At 45.4% G+C, this 19,289-nt stretch overlaps 1 protein-coding gene and 1 long non-coding RNA gene across 2 annotated transcripts; both read right to left on the bottom strand.

The window, feature by feature from the left end:
* Window positions 1-3,770: 3,770 nt before the first annotated feature.
* On the bottom strand, window positions 3,771-6,148 carry LOC141095456 (uncharacterized). Its single transcript, XR_012233394.1, has 4 exons — window positions 5,950-6,148; window positions 4,978-5,082; window positions 4,733-4,775; window positions 3,771-4,131 (listed from the first exon to the last, which is right to left on the bottom strand). It is a non-coding gene; the product is annotated as an uncharacterized lncRNA (long non-coding RNA).
* Window positions 6,149-7,517: 1,369 nt separating this feature from the next.
* Window positions 7,518-18,719, bottom strand: LOC141095547 (IST1 homolog). Its single transcript, XM_073581606.1, has 7 exons — window positions 18,632-18,719; window positions 12,029-12,209; window positions 11,589-11,676; window positions 9,950-10,033; window positions 9,347-9,457; window positions 8,002-8,109; window positions 7,518-7,661 (listed from the first exon to the last, which is right to left on the bottom strand). Exons 1-7 carry the CDS (start codon window positions 18,717-18,719, stop codon window positions 7,518-7,520), a joined length of 804 nt encoding a protein of 267 aa, XP_073437707.1.
* Between the last annotated feature and the right edge of the window lie 570 nt (window positions 18,720-19,289).

Genomic DNA, 19,289 nt, shown 5'->3' with positions numbered 1-19,289 from the left:
GGGACGCCCAGATCCTGAGTTCACCCCACCACTACCTGACACTTCAGGTTTATAACAAACACACCGCTGGTATTGGCAATACAGTTCATTTTGGAGGCACCACTCATCTCCACAGCGCCGACCTGGGGAACGAGTTTATGTATGTGTATGTTTGTTATGAGCTGATCAGGCTCCACAACACACTTCCACAAGATGTTTTTTGGTGGCACCCATACATGCTCGTTCACACGCAGGTCCGGACCTGAACGTTTATTGCACACATTCGTTTGTCATATTTTGGTGAACTCATTCTGGACCCGACAACAGAGGCGTCCCCCTGTGTCCACACTCACACCCCCGCTATTCACCAAGGGACACCACTCTCCAACCCTTTCACCATGAGGTCTGCCCTCCCAGGGTTGGCTAATGGCGAGGGGTGAGACTTGTCCCTACTCCCCCTGCAGCACACCTGCCGCTCACACCTGAAGGAGAAGGGGACGGGAAATGGAGGAAATATACACTCACTGGTCGCCTCCACACGACCAGGAGGGGACGGCATTAAAGATTTGGCGTGAGCCCCGTGGACTCTACACCAGTCTTCTCATCACTGGAAGGTACCCCTACCTCAGGGAATACCAAGCAGCTCCGTGGGGCACCATTCCTCCCACCTGCCTTGGTACGCCCGCGTGCATGAGCAAGTCCCGCTCCTCAGCAGCGACTCTAGGGGCTTTTAGCCAGATCACAGCCGCCATTTTGATTTCCTGGTTATCTGAGCAGAGGCCCCAGACCCTGATAACTGCTGCTGCAGCGGCTCTAACACACCATGCCGCTCCTCACTCACCTCAGTGAGGCCCGGCAGCAATTACTCACAGGTCTCCACATGGCCAAGGCTCACCGGAAAAAAAACTGTGAGGCTGGTGATAATGTCATGGTCACGATTGTCTGGACGCAGATGTTTCCGCAAGGCGAACCCATAACACACGTGACCCTGGATACAGCACCTCCAGTGGGGAGAATTTAAATAATAAAACGTGCAGATGGATACACCGCCTCCACCTGGCGAATTTAGGAATTACACGTTATACATACATTCTGGAAACCCCGCCTCCAGTACGGCGAATTTAAATAATAAGGGGGAACCTGGGAAACATAAACAATGGTGGGCCCTGAAATAGGGAATAGGAAAGTGGAGATTTCCTGAGCTCCCCTGAGCCAGCATCCCTGCACTCCTAACGTTCCCTATACAGGCTCCGCACCTGTCGCCGCACGCGAACCTTAAACCCTTGCTCGCCCTGACCCTAAACCCTCACTAGGGAATAGGGCGGTGCGGAGACTAATCCCACCACTGCACTAATAACACACGAGGGAAAGAGACAATACAGGGGGACACCACTTAGCTTTGCTCTGTTGCGTGCGCTCCTAGCAACAGAGCCCACCACCTGCGTGCATCTTCTCCTCCACCTGGATCCATCACCATAACAGGATCCTTCACCTTAGTGCAGCCTTGGAGCAGAGTCCACCACCAGTTGCTGCTGCTTAGTAACAGAGTCCCCAAGATGAGTCCAGCTTCTGCCACGAAGTCGAGCATGCTTGAGTCCAGCTCAGCAGCCAAGTCCCACATGGTGAGTGCCACTCTCCATAGTCGCCACTCCACCAGTCCATGCAGACACTTCCCGCCGACACCATCACTGCGACCCCACCACGCCATGCCAGCCCTTCGTCCAGACACCATAGCTGACACACGTCCCCCCTGGCTAAGCAGCGCAGGACTCCTCTCCAGCTCCATCCTTCCACCAGGCTCTCAAACTCAGAATGAAATCTCACAATATCACAGGCCGTGATTGCACACCCTGAGACTCATTTATAGAGCCCCACACCTGAACCATAATTATGTGCACATTAAACCCAAAGTGCAATACCACTAACCAACACCGGGGACAGTCAAGTCACTTGGCACTTGCCAAAGTAAAAAAAGTTCACCCTGTGCAATTTAAAACTGTCAGATCAAATTCAGATCATGACAACCTAGAGTCTAATTGACAGCCTCAATGAGACTGTCTACTGTCTCCCGACACCCGGGGGTATCCAGGTCCAAGGATTCCTGCACCTCCTCATCCGAACTCTGCTCACTCCCAGACAATGGTGATGGTGAGCGAGACGCCGCACTCACGGATGCCGAAGCACCGGAGGGGCCCGGAGACGCCATATGGGATCTTTCCCTGTACGTCTGCTTGGAGAGAGTGCGGCCCCTGCAGGCCGGCGGCTCCTGTGAGGTGGATGAACCTTCCCCAACCGGTGAGCCGTTGTCTCTACCCCTATCCGGGGCCTGAAGGGTCTCGATCGCCTTCGTAAGTGAAGCCATAGACCGAGAAAGTGATAACACCCATTCTGGGGGATCCGACCCCATGGGCTCCGTTGGAGGGGAGGGCTCCTGGGCGCGTTCGGAACTGCAGGCTTCACATAACTTAATAGTCTGCGCTCGCGTGAACACAGCCCCACAGGAAATGCATGCGGTATAAAGGAAAGTGTGCTTTTTCCCTTTTCCAGACATACTGCAGAAACAGCCAATTTTCTCTCCCTCTCTTTTTTTTTTTTTTTTAAAGCATACAGGGGTATGAGGAGAAGGAGGTCAACCTGCCCTAATGTGGCTGAGACGGGGTCGCACTTACCCAGCTCCTGCTGTCTCCCCGTGCTTGTGCTCCTGCTGCTGCTGTTGCTCTCTCTGGGTAGGCTGCGATGCTTTCCTGACCGCGGTCTACCCCGTTCTGAAGCCGGGGCCTCAATTTTATCCAGCGCCCGCCCTGGACATGGGGGTGGCGCCGGATCTGACGTCACACAGCCTAGGCCGAAGCCGTGGGCTAAATTTAGGCACTGCCCGCCTGCCGGAGCCGGGCGCGCTACCCTGGCGCTTCTCCCTACCCCCCTGAGGCGCGCTCCTTCCCAGTCTGGGAACCCACTGGCCACAGGTATGGGCCCGCTGCCCGGAAGGAGGGACGGAGGAAGGAGGGAGAGAAAACTGAAGCTGCTGCTGATACCGCAGGCAGGAGAGGGAAAGCCGGCTCCAGCACCTGGAGCGTTCGTCGTGCAGCTGATTTTTCCCTAGCCTGGATCCTCACGCTGCCCAGGGGCTCTCCCAGCCTAACCATACCTCCTTGCACTCTGCTGATCTCCTGCCCAGGGGCCATGAGGTAATCCGTCTTCGGACAGTGCAGGTACCCTAGCTCCAGCCGCCTTTTCTGGGCGAGGAGAGGGACCGTCCGCCGCCATGCAGCACCGCCGTCATGCGTTGGTGGAGCAGTGGGGGCGCACAGACTAGTCTTGTGCCTCTGTGCAAGCCCATGGTTTCACTACCTAGGGGTGGACAGGGTTAAGTCTGGCATAATGTCCCACGTCGCGGGAGAGGATACGTGGAGGGACACTCGCACGTGGTCGCCCGTTGATGGTTTGGGGAAATCGGATCCTTTCAATAGGATGCGTTGCCCCTGTCATATCTTCTCAAAATAAAAAAGAAAAAATAGATGTCTGGGGAAAAGTCCCAGAGATGTCCCTCGGTGCGGGAAAGGATACGCGGAGGAATACTCGCGCGTGCTCGCCCGTTGATGTTTGGAGGAGATCAGACCCTTTCAATAGGGTCCGTCGCCCCTGTCTCCTCTTCATAGCGAGAAATAAAAAATAGTCTGGGAAGACCCAGACTGCGTGTGCCTCCATCTGACACTAAGCAAAAACTGGTTTCCGCCCGCTATCGGGGCGAGGGTGTATGTGGCGGAGGAGGAGCTGACTTGTTTTTTGTATACTTAGTGTCGGCCTCCAGACGGCAGTAGCACACACCCACAGTCTCTGTGTCCCCCAATGAGATGAAGGAGAAAAAAAAGAATATTAACTTTTATTGCCACTTTCTTTAATAAAATAAATATGTTACACGTTGATAAGAAGCACTAAACATATTGAAGGAACAAGAAATAAAATCTTAAAATTTGTGATCTGTACAAAATATACTATATTCTTTATATCATTGAAGCAGTTTTCTTGACAGCAGCCGCTATCATCAACCATGGGAGATAAACTTTGTGCGGTAGAAGAATCCACAGAGGAAAATCCAAGCTACTTCATCAGACAACTATTTTGTGAACTTGAGATACCATTTAGCAGGAGCTAGATATAACAGATATATTGTCAGTGTTATTGCAATTTTATTAAATGGAAGAATTATAAATCTTATTTTAAGGAAGAGGCAGAGTACAGATTTTGAGGACAAAGAGTAACTAAACTTTCTTTTATTTGATTATTCATCAGCCTTTTTATAGTTATGAATCTTCAAAATCTAATCCACTACTTAATTTTGCTTCCATCTCTCGCAAACACCATCCTGAAAGTCCTGTGTTATTTGCCTGGCTCATGCTCTTTTAGATGCTGCTTTGAGCTGCTGCTCTAGCAAAAATCTGTGCTTAACAGTATTTACAAATGATCTCACTGTCTGAACATAGGGGAGCAGAGAATTTCACAAAGGGACAATGTAAATAGTGTTTGATTATGGATTCTTGCAAGAGCAGCAGTTCAAAGCAGCTACTAAAAAAGCAGGGACTAAGCAGTTAAAACAGCACTTTCAGCATGGCCTTTAGACCAGAAGGAAAAAAAATATCATGGAGGATATTATAAAGATTCATAACTTTTCCAAGGCTGATCATTAAAAGTTTAGTTACTCATTATAGAATTCTCAATTAGTGTAAAAAAATTAAATTGAATAGTTACGTACTTGAATTGCGCTTAACACTGGCATATGCGTATCCATGAGGAGGCTAAAAAATAAATAAAATTGTATATATGACATTTCATACATAATTTCTGCATTGATTTTACATTGATCATTTCAACATCGTGCTCATGGCTTTAGGAGATACATGATAAACTTTTCACAAATCGAATTAAGAGTTGATTAAGAGTTCCCATCACCCCCTCCATCCCCTGCGAGCCCACCCCTGGCTATCTCTATATACTTACTGAACTATAATCCGGGTCTGATGGCGCTGCTCCAACCTTACAGGGCGGCGGGAGAGTATAGAACTTTTTTGTTTCATAGAGACCAACATGATGGGGTGAAGAGACCTGTAATGTACAACCACAAAATCCAATCAGTTAGTAGTTAGGACAACAAATGTACCCAGATAATAGAAGCAGTGCAACCCCCATCACCCCCGGCCCACCCTCAGGACGCTACATACATGTATAGCAGCAGGTCTGTGTGATGATAACAATACTTGGGCTGAAATATTTATAGCTACTATTATTGTGATTTCTACCAATATTACTACTATAATTTTTTGGAACTGCTACTACTTGTATTACTATTATCATGTTACTACTGCTTCTATAATGATTTGTTCTAGCACTACCACCACTACTAATATTATGATACTACAACTATGACCATTAGGATTCGTGCAACTGCTACTTTTACTACTACTCTTATGATCTTTACTACTACACTACCAATACTGCTGCTACTACTACCACTACTACTGCTGCTACTACTACAACTACTACAACTAGTACTACCACTACTACTAACACTGCTACTACTACCACTACTACTACCACTACTACTAACACTAACACTACTACTACTACCACTACTACTACTACCACTACTACTACCACCACTACTACCACTACTACCACCACCACTACAACTACCACTATTCTACTAGTGGATTTTAGTGCATAATCTTATAAATCATGTTTTTATTAAGTAGATTTCTGTAAGCCTCTTTTTAATATTCTTGTATAATTTTGTCTTCCAGTGATTTTACTCCTATTATTATGCTTTCTGCTATTACTGCTACTAATAGAATCACCAGGAATATTCTCCTTTACATGTGCCATACTTGGCCATATGGAAATCCTAGAAAAGGATCCCCCTATTAGTCAGAGCAGAGAGATCATACATAATATGTAAAACTCCCCAGTACTCACCAGATCACATGAAGGAGGACTGACAGGGACAGCGGGGGGGACTTTCTTTTTTGAAAATTCTGTCCTGAAGAATCCAGGAGATTCAGCGTAGTGATAGCCCTGCAATCCAAAGGGAGAGGGAAAGACATAATGGAAAGAGAAATTTCTCTCTACCCATCACCGTCAAGAGCCACAGGGGCAGAGGCAAAGCTACAAATACCTCCGCATTCCCCCCATGATCACCCCCTCCATCTCCCGCCTGCCCACCGCCGGCTGCTCCCAATAGCAAATACTTACTGGACTATAATCCGGGTCTGATGGCGCTGCTCCAACCTTACAGGGCGGAGGGAGAGTAAGGATTTGGTTTGCTTCATAGAGACCAGCAAGATGGGGAGGAGAGACCTGTAATGTTCAACCACAAAATTCAATTAACTAGTTACTAGTAATTATAACTACCAAGTGATTTCCACTACTACCACCACTACTAGTATCATCATTCCTACTACACCTCCTACTAATACTAGGAGTTTTACTACAACTATAAGTGAAGTCTGTACCCCTAACGACTAGTATTACTACTACTGCAATCATTTCTACTACTACTATAATATTTGTACTACTACTATTTTACTACGTCTATAATAATTTTACCACTATCATTAGTACTACTAGTATTATGATTTTTACACTATTATTCTGATTACTACTATTACTATTAATTACTACTATTATTAATTTCCACTACTACCATAATAATTTCTACTACTATTATGATTTCTACAACTACCGCTATATTTATTACTACTATAATAAATTCCACTACTACAATAATTTCTACTACTACTTTTATTACTATAACTATTACTACTTTTGCTACTACCATACCACTACTACTATTACTACTACTACAATAATATCTACTATTATGATTTCTACAACTACCACTACAATTGCTACTACTATAATAATTTCCACTACTATTACTACAATAATTTCTACCTCCACTAATTCTATTATGATTACTACTATACTATAACTTTTAATACTGCTAATATTACTACTACTACAATAATAATAATAATTTCCACTGCTACTACTATTATGATTGCTACACCTACATTAATTTCCACTACTATTACTACAATAATTTCTACTACTACTAAAAGAACTACTACTAATACCATAATGTCCACTACTACTATTACTACTACTACTACTACTACTATTACTACCACCACTAATACTATTATGATGATTGCTACTACTACTCATTTCCACTACTTTTACCACTACTGTACTATGATAATTTCTACTGCTATTATTACAACTACTACTATTATGATGAAGATTTCTTCTACTACTACAATAATTTCCACTACTACAGCCAATCAGGTCAGTGATTGGCTGCAGTGGTCATATGCCTCTATAGCGTGCTATCACTGTTGGTGTAGGAAACAGACAGCAGGACCACAGGAGCGGTGGAGACGGAGTTGCGCTGGTTTAAACAGGTGAATATATGGTAATTTTTTTGGGGGGGGAATCAACTTCTTTATGCATAGCCAATATTTTATGGCTCACACACAGGCCCCTTAGGAATAGCAGATACTCACGGCGGCGGCGCCCAGTGTCGTGTCCGGGTGATACTCGGGCTCTACTCCAACCTTAAATGTTGGCGGAAATGTCTTGCAATGTTCTGGCTCATAGACCCCTAGGGGATAATGAGGTGAAGGGACCTATAACAGATAACCACAAAGTGAATGAACTGGTAGATATGGCCCCTTCTCTTTCTTTGTAAATCTAAGTTTTTAACCAACCAGGCGGGGCCATTAAGAAGAGAACCCCTGCTGACCATGCCCACTTGGTAAACAAGATCAGATTTTTATACAGGGAAGAGGAGGCCATATCTCAGGAACAGAGAGGCGCAGGAACAAAAGAAAAACATCGCCGGATTCAGGAGAACAGCGGCATTTATACCAGGTAAAAAAGTTTAAACATTGATGGCGAGTGACATAACGGCAATAGTGTAAGTGCGTATATGAGATGTTTATAATGCAGTATTACTGATGTACTCACATATCGCGCCTCAGAGGAATCTCTCCTCTCTCCTCCATACAGTTCTGATTTCGAATTTTTGCCCCCTGTGATCTGCAAGTGGCTCAGGTCCGGGAGATGAACTTCACTCTGGCGAGAAACACAATGGGGTCACTTATAGCCCAGGGGTCTCATTGCAAAATTTCCAGCACTATCACTGGTCTTTATTAGTACTGGAATTCTCGTATGGCCTAAAGGAGTTTTTTTGGTTGCAGGCTCAAGTGCAACTGCAACCCCCTGCACCTGTTACAGCTGTGATCCTGGAGAAATAGATATAATTAGGCATAGCATAAAATACAAAACATATACAGTACAGTACCATTTATTTTTTTTTCTAATTCCCACTTATTAGTATAAAGTTGGGGGTCTGACTCTCAGCACCCCCACAAACCACCTGTTTGAAGGGGCTACAGGACTCCCACCCATACCTCTCTCTCTACGTTATATACCAGGTATAAAGCCAGACTTTTAGTATCTCTGGTATCTGGTATTGCAGCTTTGTTGTATTCTGTCTGGGACTGAACTGCAATACCAAACAAAGCCACTAGTAAAAGCATTGAGCAAAATAAAGGAGAAGCGGTGCTCGCTCGTGCGCAACTGTGTCACGCTGTGACGGTTTTCGGTAAGAGAGAGAGGCCTCAAAGAGTGCCTGGAACTGGGACCCTAATCCAGCGGTACTCTTGAAGGTAGAAAGGCCTGAGTCTCCGATCTTACTATGCTCCTGTTAAACCTTAATCTGTCGCCTCCTCAACTCCATGAGGCATGGGACAGAAATGTAAGATAAACAAGAAGCAAAGACAAAACAGGGATAACACAAAATCTCTATCATACAATAGCACTAACCAACACAAGGGATGAGGATAGGGACAGGGAGGAATAAACTGAATGAAAAAAAGGGAACAGGAGATAAACACACGTACTACAGCAAACCACAGAACACCACTACAGCAACTCCAATCACTTAGCTTTAGCACAGGAAGACAAATCTTTCAATGGCAGGGATTAAATGCCCACAGCCTGTATATATAGAGAGTAAATGATAAGCAGCTGCAGCTGGCAACAACCAGGCTGTAAGGTGTCAGCCAGCATAGAAAGAGTCTTTAAGCCTCTCAGCACCGAAGAAAAGGAAATCCATTTTAAATAGGACATGAATCACTCCATCTCTAAAGAGGACCTGCGATTCATTACCCGATGTGACCGACTAACTCTTGGACTTCGAGGGGGACCTGACACCCTCGTGATATACTGCCTCTTTAAATAGTATTGAGGTCCCTCCAATGTACAACTGAGGCCGTGTACAAGATCACAGTTTCTCAATTATACTCACTAAATCTGCAACATCAGCTTCATAGGGGACGTTATAATGGTCGCTGATCTCCATAAGGTACTTCTCCAGCAGACATTTAGAAGGAGCTGTGGTGCTGAGCCCATGAATAAGCTGCGGACACAGGAAGTGTTAAATGAATTGTCCATTTTTGAAAACCCATGAGGACACTCATCTCTTAGACATTGACCACAAAGAGCATCTTTCCCTTCAGAGGACCCACCACGTCCACGGTACCCATGGACAGCTATTGGGTACAGTGTTATACTTTATCTCTCCTGTGATGGCGCTGCAAGGAAATCGAGCACATACTTCCCAGATCACTAATAGATTACTGGAGGGCTGAGCAGTGGGATACCTCGTGATCAATCAATCATTAATCAACCATACCACAAAGGGATTGTCCAAGTCAGGTAGAACATGAGGATAATGCATTTCAATAAGGTTCCGAACTACAAGAATGCAGAATTTGGGGAAAAATGTCCCAAGTTGTGCCTAAGTTAATGAAATTGAGCACAAGGTACAATATACTGTATATGTCTGTACCCTGGACCTTGTGTATCCTAAAACATATGACTGATCTATCACCCTAAATGTGGCACTTACTTTCCGATTGATAGATTCGGCTTTACCCTTCTGGCACAGCTTGCCAAACTTTTTTCCATACTTGTTACACAACTGAATAGAAACCTGTAAAGTGCACAGAAAAGATCATTTCCTTCAAAAAACACAATCCATTCATCTCGGCTTCGACATTTTGTATACTTCACAGCAATGTATAAAAAAATTGCATGAAAAAGTAATTAAATATTTAAAATACAGAATGTACAAATATTTCCCTTTCCAGGGAGACTTCGGATATCAGCGGCCCTACACTTAATACCAGGGCTGGACCTTTCCACAACTGTCAGATTAAAGACACATTGCACTGCTCCTATTTGCAGGTGGAAATTCAGCATATTGGCTTTGTGTGGTACATTGCCTTGAAAAAGTATTCATACCCCGTGAACGTTTCCATTTTTGTTCACATTACACCCATAAACCTAATGGGATTTTATGTGATATGCCAACACAAAGTAGCAAGTATTTGTGAAGAGTAAAAGGATTTCTTATTATTTTAAAGATTTAAATCTTAAAATTGTGCAGTGCATTTGTTTTCAGCCTCCGTGTAGTCTGATACCCCTAAATAAAATCCTGAGCGACCAATTGCCTCCAGAAGTCAGATTATTAGTAAATTAAGTCCACCCGTGTGTAATTTCATCTCAGTATAAGTACAGCTGTTCTGTGAAGGCCTCAGAGGTTTGAGAAAATTAGAGATCAAACAGCATCATGAAAACCAAGGAACACACCAAACAGGTCAGGGATAAAGTTGTGGAGAAGAGTAAAACAGGGTTAGTTTATAAAAAAAATAGCCCAAACTCTGAACATCTCATGGAGCACTGCTCAATCCATCATCCAAAAATGGAAGAAGTTGGCACAACTGCAAACCTAGCAAGATATGACCGTCCACCTAACCTGACATTCCAACTAGGAGAGCATTAATCTGAGAAGCAGCCAAGAGGCCTATGGTCATTCTGGAGGAGCTGCAGAGATCCACAGTTCAGGTGGGAGAATCTCTCCACAGGACAACTATTAGTTGTATACTCCACAAATCTGGCCTTTATGGAAGAGTGTAAAGGAGAAAGCTATTTTTGAAAGAAAGCCATAAGAAGTCCTGTTTGCAGTTTGGCCATGCAGGGGACACATCTAGCATGCTGACGAAGGTCCTCTGGTCAAATGGGATCAAAGTAAAACTTTTGGCACTAAATGCAAAACACAGAAAATTAAACTGTACATCACCCTGAAAACACCATCCACACCGGCAAACATGGTGATGGTAGCATCATGCTGTTGGGAGACTTTTCATCAACAGGGACAGTGAAGCTGGTCAGAGTTGATGGGAATATGGATGGAGCTAAATACAGGAAAGGTGGTCCTACATAGCATTAACTTGGGGGGACTGAATATAAATGCACCTCACAATCTTCAGATTTATATTTTTAAAATAATTAGAATACCATGTATAATTTCCTTTGTAGGTGTAAGGTGAAAAAAATGTGGAAAAGTATTTCCTTTGTGCATGTGAATACTTTTTCAAGGCATTGTATATGACCCTAATACTTTAAGGCAAAATTTTAAAATCTTTCTCCTCGAGATACATCCTAGCAAAAAAAAAATGTTATGGTGCAGTTATTCTATTACCCACTGGTTTCAGTTCTGGAATTTCCGCCTCTAAACGTGGAGCGCACCAAACCACACTGGACACGGCTTCCTCCAGATCCGGGCTTATTTCCCTACACAGAAGGCAACATGTTCATATTATTAATTAGTATAAGACTAATTAAACTGTTACAAAAAAATTGGCATGCTAATTAAACATTTCTGCCACACAGAGGTTTTAGGAAAAATGTAGAAGAACCTGATTCCCAGACAAAGAACTTTAGCAAACTACGCGCCACCTGTCTAGTAGCCCCTTCAAACTATGTGCCACCTGTCTAGTAGCCCCTTCAAACTATGTGCCACCTGTCTAGTAGCCCCTTCAAACTGCTCGCCACCTGTCTAGTAGCCCCTTCAAACTACGCGCCACCTGTCTAGTAGCCCCTTTTCTCGTCACATTGCTACAATGGTACCTGGCTTCTGACTCACTTCATTGTTTTTATCAATTCCAGTCTTTCGAGGAGAAGTTGACAGTATAAATAGAGAATCTCCAAGACTTCTATGGTATAATCTTCTCGGATAATATGCTCCACCCGGATCTGAGCATTCCCACGTTTCCCGGCTTCTAAGTAATCTGCTATCTCCTTCCTCGTCTTCTGGACCAATTCATCTGCAAATAGAGAGGATCTATTGGAGTACTATTTATTTGGTGATATTCACACGGAGATTCAAAAAAGTTGAATTTTTCACGTGGAAAAAGCTTAAAAAAAAGCTCCTTTTCGGGAAGTTTCTCTTTTCCGGGAGTGCAGATTTCATTGAATAACATGCACTTTATGGGGCACTTTTCAAAACTTATTTGGGAAACAAAATGCTCCAAAAAATGAATAGGAAAACTTTTCCTTTTGAAGGTGTTTTGTAGTATCAGATCTACTGGAAATTACTCCTCAAAAAGCTCTGGCATGAAGAGCAATACCGCCCAACCCAGTGATTTTGGTGTTTTTATGGGGCCCCCTGAATCACCATGAATGTGGAAAAGGATTAAATGCCCAAGTCTCTTTTTTTAGCTTAACAGAGATAAGCTGACTCCAGATGTTACAAAGCACACTCACCCGCATGTGCCCGGGTATGGGGCTTGGGAGGGAGGGATAGCTGTCGGCTGAATACTTTTAGAACCTTCAATTTCACTGCAGGCTGACAGGTGAGACGATTCTTCAAAGCTGGAGCGTCAGTGTCACTGTAGCCATTAGATGGCAGTATTTTTTATAACGTTTAAAGGGAACCTGTCTGCTGATTTGTGCTGACAAGTCCGATGCGGTACCAGACGGCTTCTCCCCGTTTCACTCCCCTAGACTGACAGGTTTCCCCATGTGTGTATATAGGGAGCGACCTGCCAATCTAGAGAAGCGGGGCGGGAAGATGCCATTGAGGACCAACGTCTTGGAATAGTGATCCAACATGCAGGGCCCCCGACCGCCGTTTTCAGAGTGTCTGACTCATGTTCCCCTGGTTCAGGCTTTAGGAATCAGATGTCAGGTTCCCTTAAATATCAAAATAACAATAATATACATAAAACACTGAAAAAAATGTCACATCTAGATGTCATTAAAATATTTCAGAGAAATTAAAAGTGACATTCCAATTCTCAGCCACCTGCATCGTGTGCAGCGCTCCAGGGTCCAGTGAAACTTGTTCTTGCACTTTTTCGAGTGAATTTAGATGATACAGAAAGGAAAATGACTCGCATTGCATTTTTTTTCAAACTGGGTCTACAAAGCCAAAAATCTAGATAGAGTGGTCTATAGCCTGTGTATTTCTAGCTGTTAGTTGTAGTTCCCTAACAGCATATGTGGCGCCCCTGAGGCTCAGTCGCCACAGAGAGGTGTAGTGCCCCTAAGGTGTAGTGCCCCACCATCCGGGTAAGGTGGGAACTCCTTTCCATGCTCCAACACTCGCACCCCACACAACAGGGTAGTTCTGCACAACCACATTGCGGCTCAGTGCTTAGAGAGTAGCTGAGCACCTCTGGTGGTTTCCTGCTTGGATCACTGGATGTGCTGGGAGGCGGGTGGAGTTAAGATACATAAAAGAGTGGGACAGTGTAGGATGACAGGGTCAGTCTGACAGAAGGTCAGTCAGGTAGGAAGTCACTCAGACAGGAGTGAGGATCCCTGGAAGAAGGGATGGAGGAAGGAGTGCTGCAGCTGCCTCAGTGATCTGAGCCAGCTGGCACGGGAAAGGAAAAGGAGAAAGTTGTATAACTGAAACCTAAGCTTCCATAAGAAAGAAAGACAAGTACGGAACGAAGGAGTAGAGAGAACAGAGAGGCCGTGGGTTAGAAGAGGAACCCTGCCTATAGGTTATCAGCGCAAGGCCGGGGCCCGTTCCCCGAGGTTGTATGGACACTTATGGTTCTGCAGCAGACACCAGTGGAGTAGTTGGCTGTAAATGCACTACTCCCATCTAAGACTTGGGCAAAACAGCAATTGGATAGAGAGCCGGGACTCAGGATAAGGGAGTCCCAGAAGCAGGCTACAGCTGTCTGCCGTGCAAGTAGAGTTCTTGGGAACATCAGTCAGGAGGAACTCCAGTGTAACTCAGTACTAGGAGATCTTCACACTTTAAGGCGCTATAGAGGAGTTGTTCAGAAAGGCACATGTTGGCGGAGTGTTGGAGGGGAGAATCCTAACTTGCCCGGAGGTTGATTGAGTCTCTGACCCGGAGGACACGGCCCAGTGGCAGGCACCTGTGTGTGTGTACAACGGACTGTGAGTAAAACTTTGGAACTACAAGCCCCGGTTTCCTCCATTCATTTGTGCGCTAGCACATTCAGCACCGCTACAGCTGGGTACCATTCTCCACACCGCCTGCACCTCTCCTCTTCCATTGCATCCACGCTGCCCTGGGGCTACAGCTTCACCTGTGGGGAGCTACACCATCTAGGCTGCAACACACCACCAGCCCCAGAGGATCTGCATGCAGCGTCGGCCTAACATCCTACTTGCCGAACATCACAGGTGGCGTCACGAACTATTCCATTAACTACATTCCACCATTTACATTCCCCCATTGATTTGGGCGCCCAGGGCCACGGACCGGGTCACCGCTGCTGGGACACATCCCGCTGACTCCAGCCCGGTACCGAGTACCCCACGGCCCTGGGAGGGCGACCCAACTACCCTGACAGGCACATGAGAAACATGACATCCTGAGTTTCCATTGCAACAATAAGCAATTGTTTTGTATGAATCTCCTGACCATACACCCCCCTCTGTATAGAATCACTGTGCTCCTGACCATACACCCCCCTCTGTATAGAATCACTGTGCTCCTGACCATACAACCCCCTCTGTATATAATCACTGTGCCCCTGACCATACACCCCCCTCTGTATAGAATCACTGTGCTCCTGACCATACAACCCCCTCTGTATACAATCACTGTGCTCCTGACCATACACCCCCCTCTGTATATAATCACTGTGCTCCTGACCATACACCCCCCTCTGTATACAATCACTGTGCTCCTGACGATACACCCCCCTCTGTATACAATCACTGTGCTCCTGACCATACAACCCCCTCTGTATATAATCACTGTGCTCCTGACCATTCACCCCCCCTCTGTATATAATCACTGTGCTCCTGACCATACACCCCCCTCTGTATATAATCACTGTGCTCCTGACCATACACCCCCCCTCTGTATATAATCACTGTGCTCCTGACCATACACCCCCCTCTGCATATAATCACTGTGCTCCTGACCATACACCCCCCTCTGTATACAATCACTGTGCTCCTGACCATACAACCCCCTCTGTATACAATCACTGTGCTCCTGACCATACAACCCCCTCTGTATATAATCACTGTGCTCCTGACCATTCACCCCCCCTCTGTATATAATCACTGTGCTCCTGACCATACACCCCCCCTCTGTATATAATCACTGTGCTCCTGACCATACACCCCCCTCTGTATATAATCACTGTGCTCCTGACCATACACCCCCCCTCTGTATATAATCACTGTGCTCCTGACCATACACCCCCCTCTGTATATAATCACTGTGCTCCTGACCATACACCCCCCTCTGTATATAATCACTGTGCTCCTGACCATACACCCCCCTCTGTATATAATCACTGTGCTCCTGACCATACACCCCCCTCTGTATATAATCACTGTGCTCCTGACCATACACCCCCCTCTGTATATAATCACTGTGCCCCTGACCATACACCCCCCCTCTGTATATAATCACTGTGCTCCTGACGATACACCCCCCTCTGTATATAATCACTGTGCTCCTGACCATACACCCCCCTCTGTATACAATCACTGTGCTCCTGACGATACACCCCCCTCTGTATACAATCACTGTGCTCCTGACCATACAACCCCCTCTGTATATAATCACTGTGCTCCTGACCATACACCCCCCCTCTGTATATAATCACTGTGCTCCTGACCATACAACCCCCTCTGTATACAATCACTGTGCTCCTGACGATACACCCCCCTCTGTATACAATCACTGTGCTCCTGACCATACAACCCCCTCTGTATATAATCACTGTGCTCCTGACCATACACCCCCCCTCTGTATATAATCACTGTGCTCCTGACCATACACCCCCCCTCTGTATAGAATCACTGTGCTCCTGACCATACACCCCCCTCTGTATATAATCACTGTGCTCCTGACCATACACCCCCCTCTGTATATAATCACTGTGCTCCTGACCATACACCACCCTCTGTATATGGGTCTCGGGGTACTCGGTACCGGGCCGGTGTCAGGGGGAAAGGTGCCACAGCAGCGGTGACCCAGTCCGTGGCCCTGGGCGCCCAAATCAATGGTGGTTTGTGATACAGTTTATGTGAACATTTCGTGACGCCACCTGTGGTGTTTGGCAAGTAAGATGTTAAGCCAACGCTGCATGCAGATCCACTGGGACTGATGAGATGGTGCAGCAAAGATGGTATAGCTCCCCACAGGTGGAGCTGTAGTCCCAGGGCAGTGTGGATGTAAGATCAGAGGAGAGGCACAAGCGGTGAGGGGATTGGTACCCAGGTGTAGCGGTGCTGAAGATGTTAGTGCGCAAATGAATAGAGGACTCCAGGGCTTGCAGTTTCAACGCTTTACTCACAGTTCGTGGTACACACTGGTGCCTGCTTCCATGCCGTGTCCTCCGGGGCAGAGACTCAGTCAACCTCCCGGGCAAGTCGGGGCTCACCTCTCCAACACTCCGCCAACATGTACCTTTCCTGAATGACTCCAGCAATGCGCCTTTTAGTGTGAAGCTCTCCAGTACCGTGGTACTCTGGAGTTCCTCCTGTCAGATGTTCCTAGCAATTCTACTCGTATGGCAGACAGCTGTAGCCTCTGTCGGGGACTCCCTTCTCCGGAGTCCTGGCTCTCTATTCAGTTGCTGTTGTGCCCTGAGTCTAAGTTGGGAGTAGTGCATTTACAGAATCAGCAATCGAGAAATAACATAAAACATAACTTTTAATAATAAATGTAAAAGCTACCAAAGATAGTAGTGCAAGTAAATCACTAAATCAAAAACCACAAAAAATAAAGGAGGTAACTGTATGAGTCTCTATGACAGATTACTACCAATATATACATGTGGCTATTCCAAGTCCAAAATTTTTGAGAGATTGGACCAGAAAAATACTTGGACTAAACCAGTGCACTCCTTCCTCTCTCCCTCTTCTAGGGATCTCTTTCCTCTCGGACCCGTCCTCGACTCTCCTGACTGACTGTCCTTCTCTCGCCTGACCTCCCGTCAGACTGACCTGTAATTCTAAACCTTCCCAACCTTTTATATGGATCTCAACTCCACCCACCTCCCAGCAAATCCAGTGTTCCATGCAGGGAACCACCAGAGGTACTCCTAATGTCTAGGAGGAGAGAGAGCCCTCAATGTGGTTGTGCTGAACTACCCTGTTGTGTGGGATGCGAGTGTTGGAGTGTGGAAAGGAGCTCCAACCTTACCTAGGTGGTGGGGCACTACACCTTAGGAGAAGGTTCAGTACCTCTGTGGCGACTGAGCCTCAGGGGCGCCACATATACAATCACTGTGCTCCTGACCATACACCCCCCTTGTATACAATCGCTATGCTCCTGACCATACACCCCCCTCATAGAATCGTAGAGTTGGAAGGGACCTCCTGGGCCATCTGGTCCAACCCCCTGCTCAAAGCAGGATTCGCTAAATCATCCCAGTCAGATGTCTGTCCAGCCTCTGTTTGAAGACTTCTATTGAAGGAGAACTCACCACTTCTCGTGGCAGCCTGTTCCACTCGTTGATCACTCTAACGCTCAAAAAGTTTTTTCTAATGTCTAATCTGTGTCTCCTCCCATTCAGTTTCATCCCATTGCTTCTAGTCTTTCCTTGTGAAATTGAGAATAAAGATCATCCTTCTACAATGTGACAGCCCTTTAGATATTTGTAGACAGCTATTAAGTCTCCTCTCAGTCTTCTCTTCTGCAAGCTAAACATTCCCAAGTCCTGCAACCTTTCCTCATAAGACAGGGTTTGCAGACCGGTCACCATTCGGGTCGCTCTTTTCTGAACTTGCTCCAGTTTGTTGATGTCTTTTTTAAAATGTGGTGCCCAAAACTGGACACAATATTCCAGATGAGGTCTGACCAAAGAGGAGTAGAGGGAAATAATGACTTCACGTGATCTAGACTGTATGCTTCTGTTAATACATCCTAGAATTGCATTTGCCTTTTTTGCTGCTGCATCACACTGTTGACTCATATTCAGTCTGTGATCTATTAGTATACCCAAGTCTTTTTCACATGTGCTGTCACTTAGCCCTATTCCTCCCATTCTATATATGCTTTTTTCATTTTTATTGCCCAGATGTAGTACTTTGCATTTCTCCCTGTTAAAAACCATTCTGTTAGTTGCTGCCCACTTCTCCAGTTTATTTACATCTTTTTGAATCCTCTCTCTCATCTCTAGTATTAGCTATCCCTCCTGTATACAATCACTGTACCCCTTCTATATTTAATTCAATAGATACCCAATTATTAAAATGTTTGTTGACAATAAAAAAAATATTTTTTCCTTACTTCTCTTATTCAGCAGCACCTTCAGCCTAGTAATGGCGAGCTTTAGATTACTACGAAGATGATCGGGTTTGAAACTTGAACCGAACATATTTCCTTTTCCTTGATAAAAATAAATACATAAAAACTTGAAAATGTTTTTGTACTTTGATAACTCAGCCTCCCAAATTATACAATTTTTACTATTTTGGAGGGAGTGCGATCTGATATTTAACTATTTTTTAAATCATTTTGTCATTTGGTATTTTTATTTTTTTAGTATGATTAAAAAAAAGTAAAGATGAAGAAGAATCTTACCTGTGCATGCGTCCGCTCAGCAGAAAGAACCTGCAGAAATGAAGAGTAAATTCCAGCGCTGTGTCAGGTTGTCTGACCGGATCCTGCCCAATACTAGCACAACTCTGCTCACAAAGCGGAAAGTTCCTGGGACTTTTTTCAGCTTTTATCATAAACTTGTTTCAATGTCATCACTTCTTTTCAGTTAGTGAGTTATCTTTGTAGCAGGCGAGATCGTGGATATCCAAGTGACAGCCGTACATGAAATGCTCCACGTTCAGGGCACCAAGCTCTAAAATGGACAACCACGGAAAGGCTTAGAGCAAGCCACTCCGTTTACCAGATCCCAGACCTTTAACCCCTACACAGGGATCTGGACTTAGAG

Source organism: Dendrobates tinctorius, unplaced genomic scaffold, assembly GCF_039654945.1.
Source record: "Dendrobates tinctorius isolate UK_male_01 unplaced genomic scaffold, ASM3965494v1 ptg000009l, whole genome shotgun sequence".
In the NCBI taxonomy this organism is placed as follows: domain Eukaryota; kingdom Metazoa; phylum Chordata; class Amphibia; order Anura; family Dendrobatidae; genus Dendrobates; species Dendrobates tinctorius.
Note: the sequence above shows the minus strand (reverse complement) of the source record. Positions and strands in the feature narration are given on the sequence as shown.

Bases quoted from the DNA above. Each gene is read 5' to 3' on its own strand.
- LOC141095547 (XM_073581606.1), bottom strand. From the start codon at position 18,719: ATGTTCGGTTCAAGTTTCAAACCCGATCATCTTCGTAGTAATCTAAAG. The intron at 10,034-11,588 runs GTGGGTAATAGA...TGCACTTTACAG, and splicing joins AAATTCCAGAACTGAAACCA to GTTTCTATTCAGTTGTGTAA. The intron at 7,662-8,001 runs GTGAGTACATCA...TATCTGTTATAG, and splicing joins ATTCCTCTGAGGCGCGATAT to GTCCCTTCACCTCATTATCC.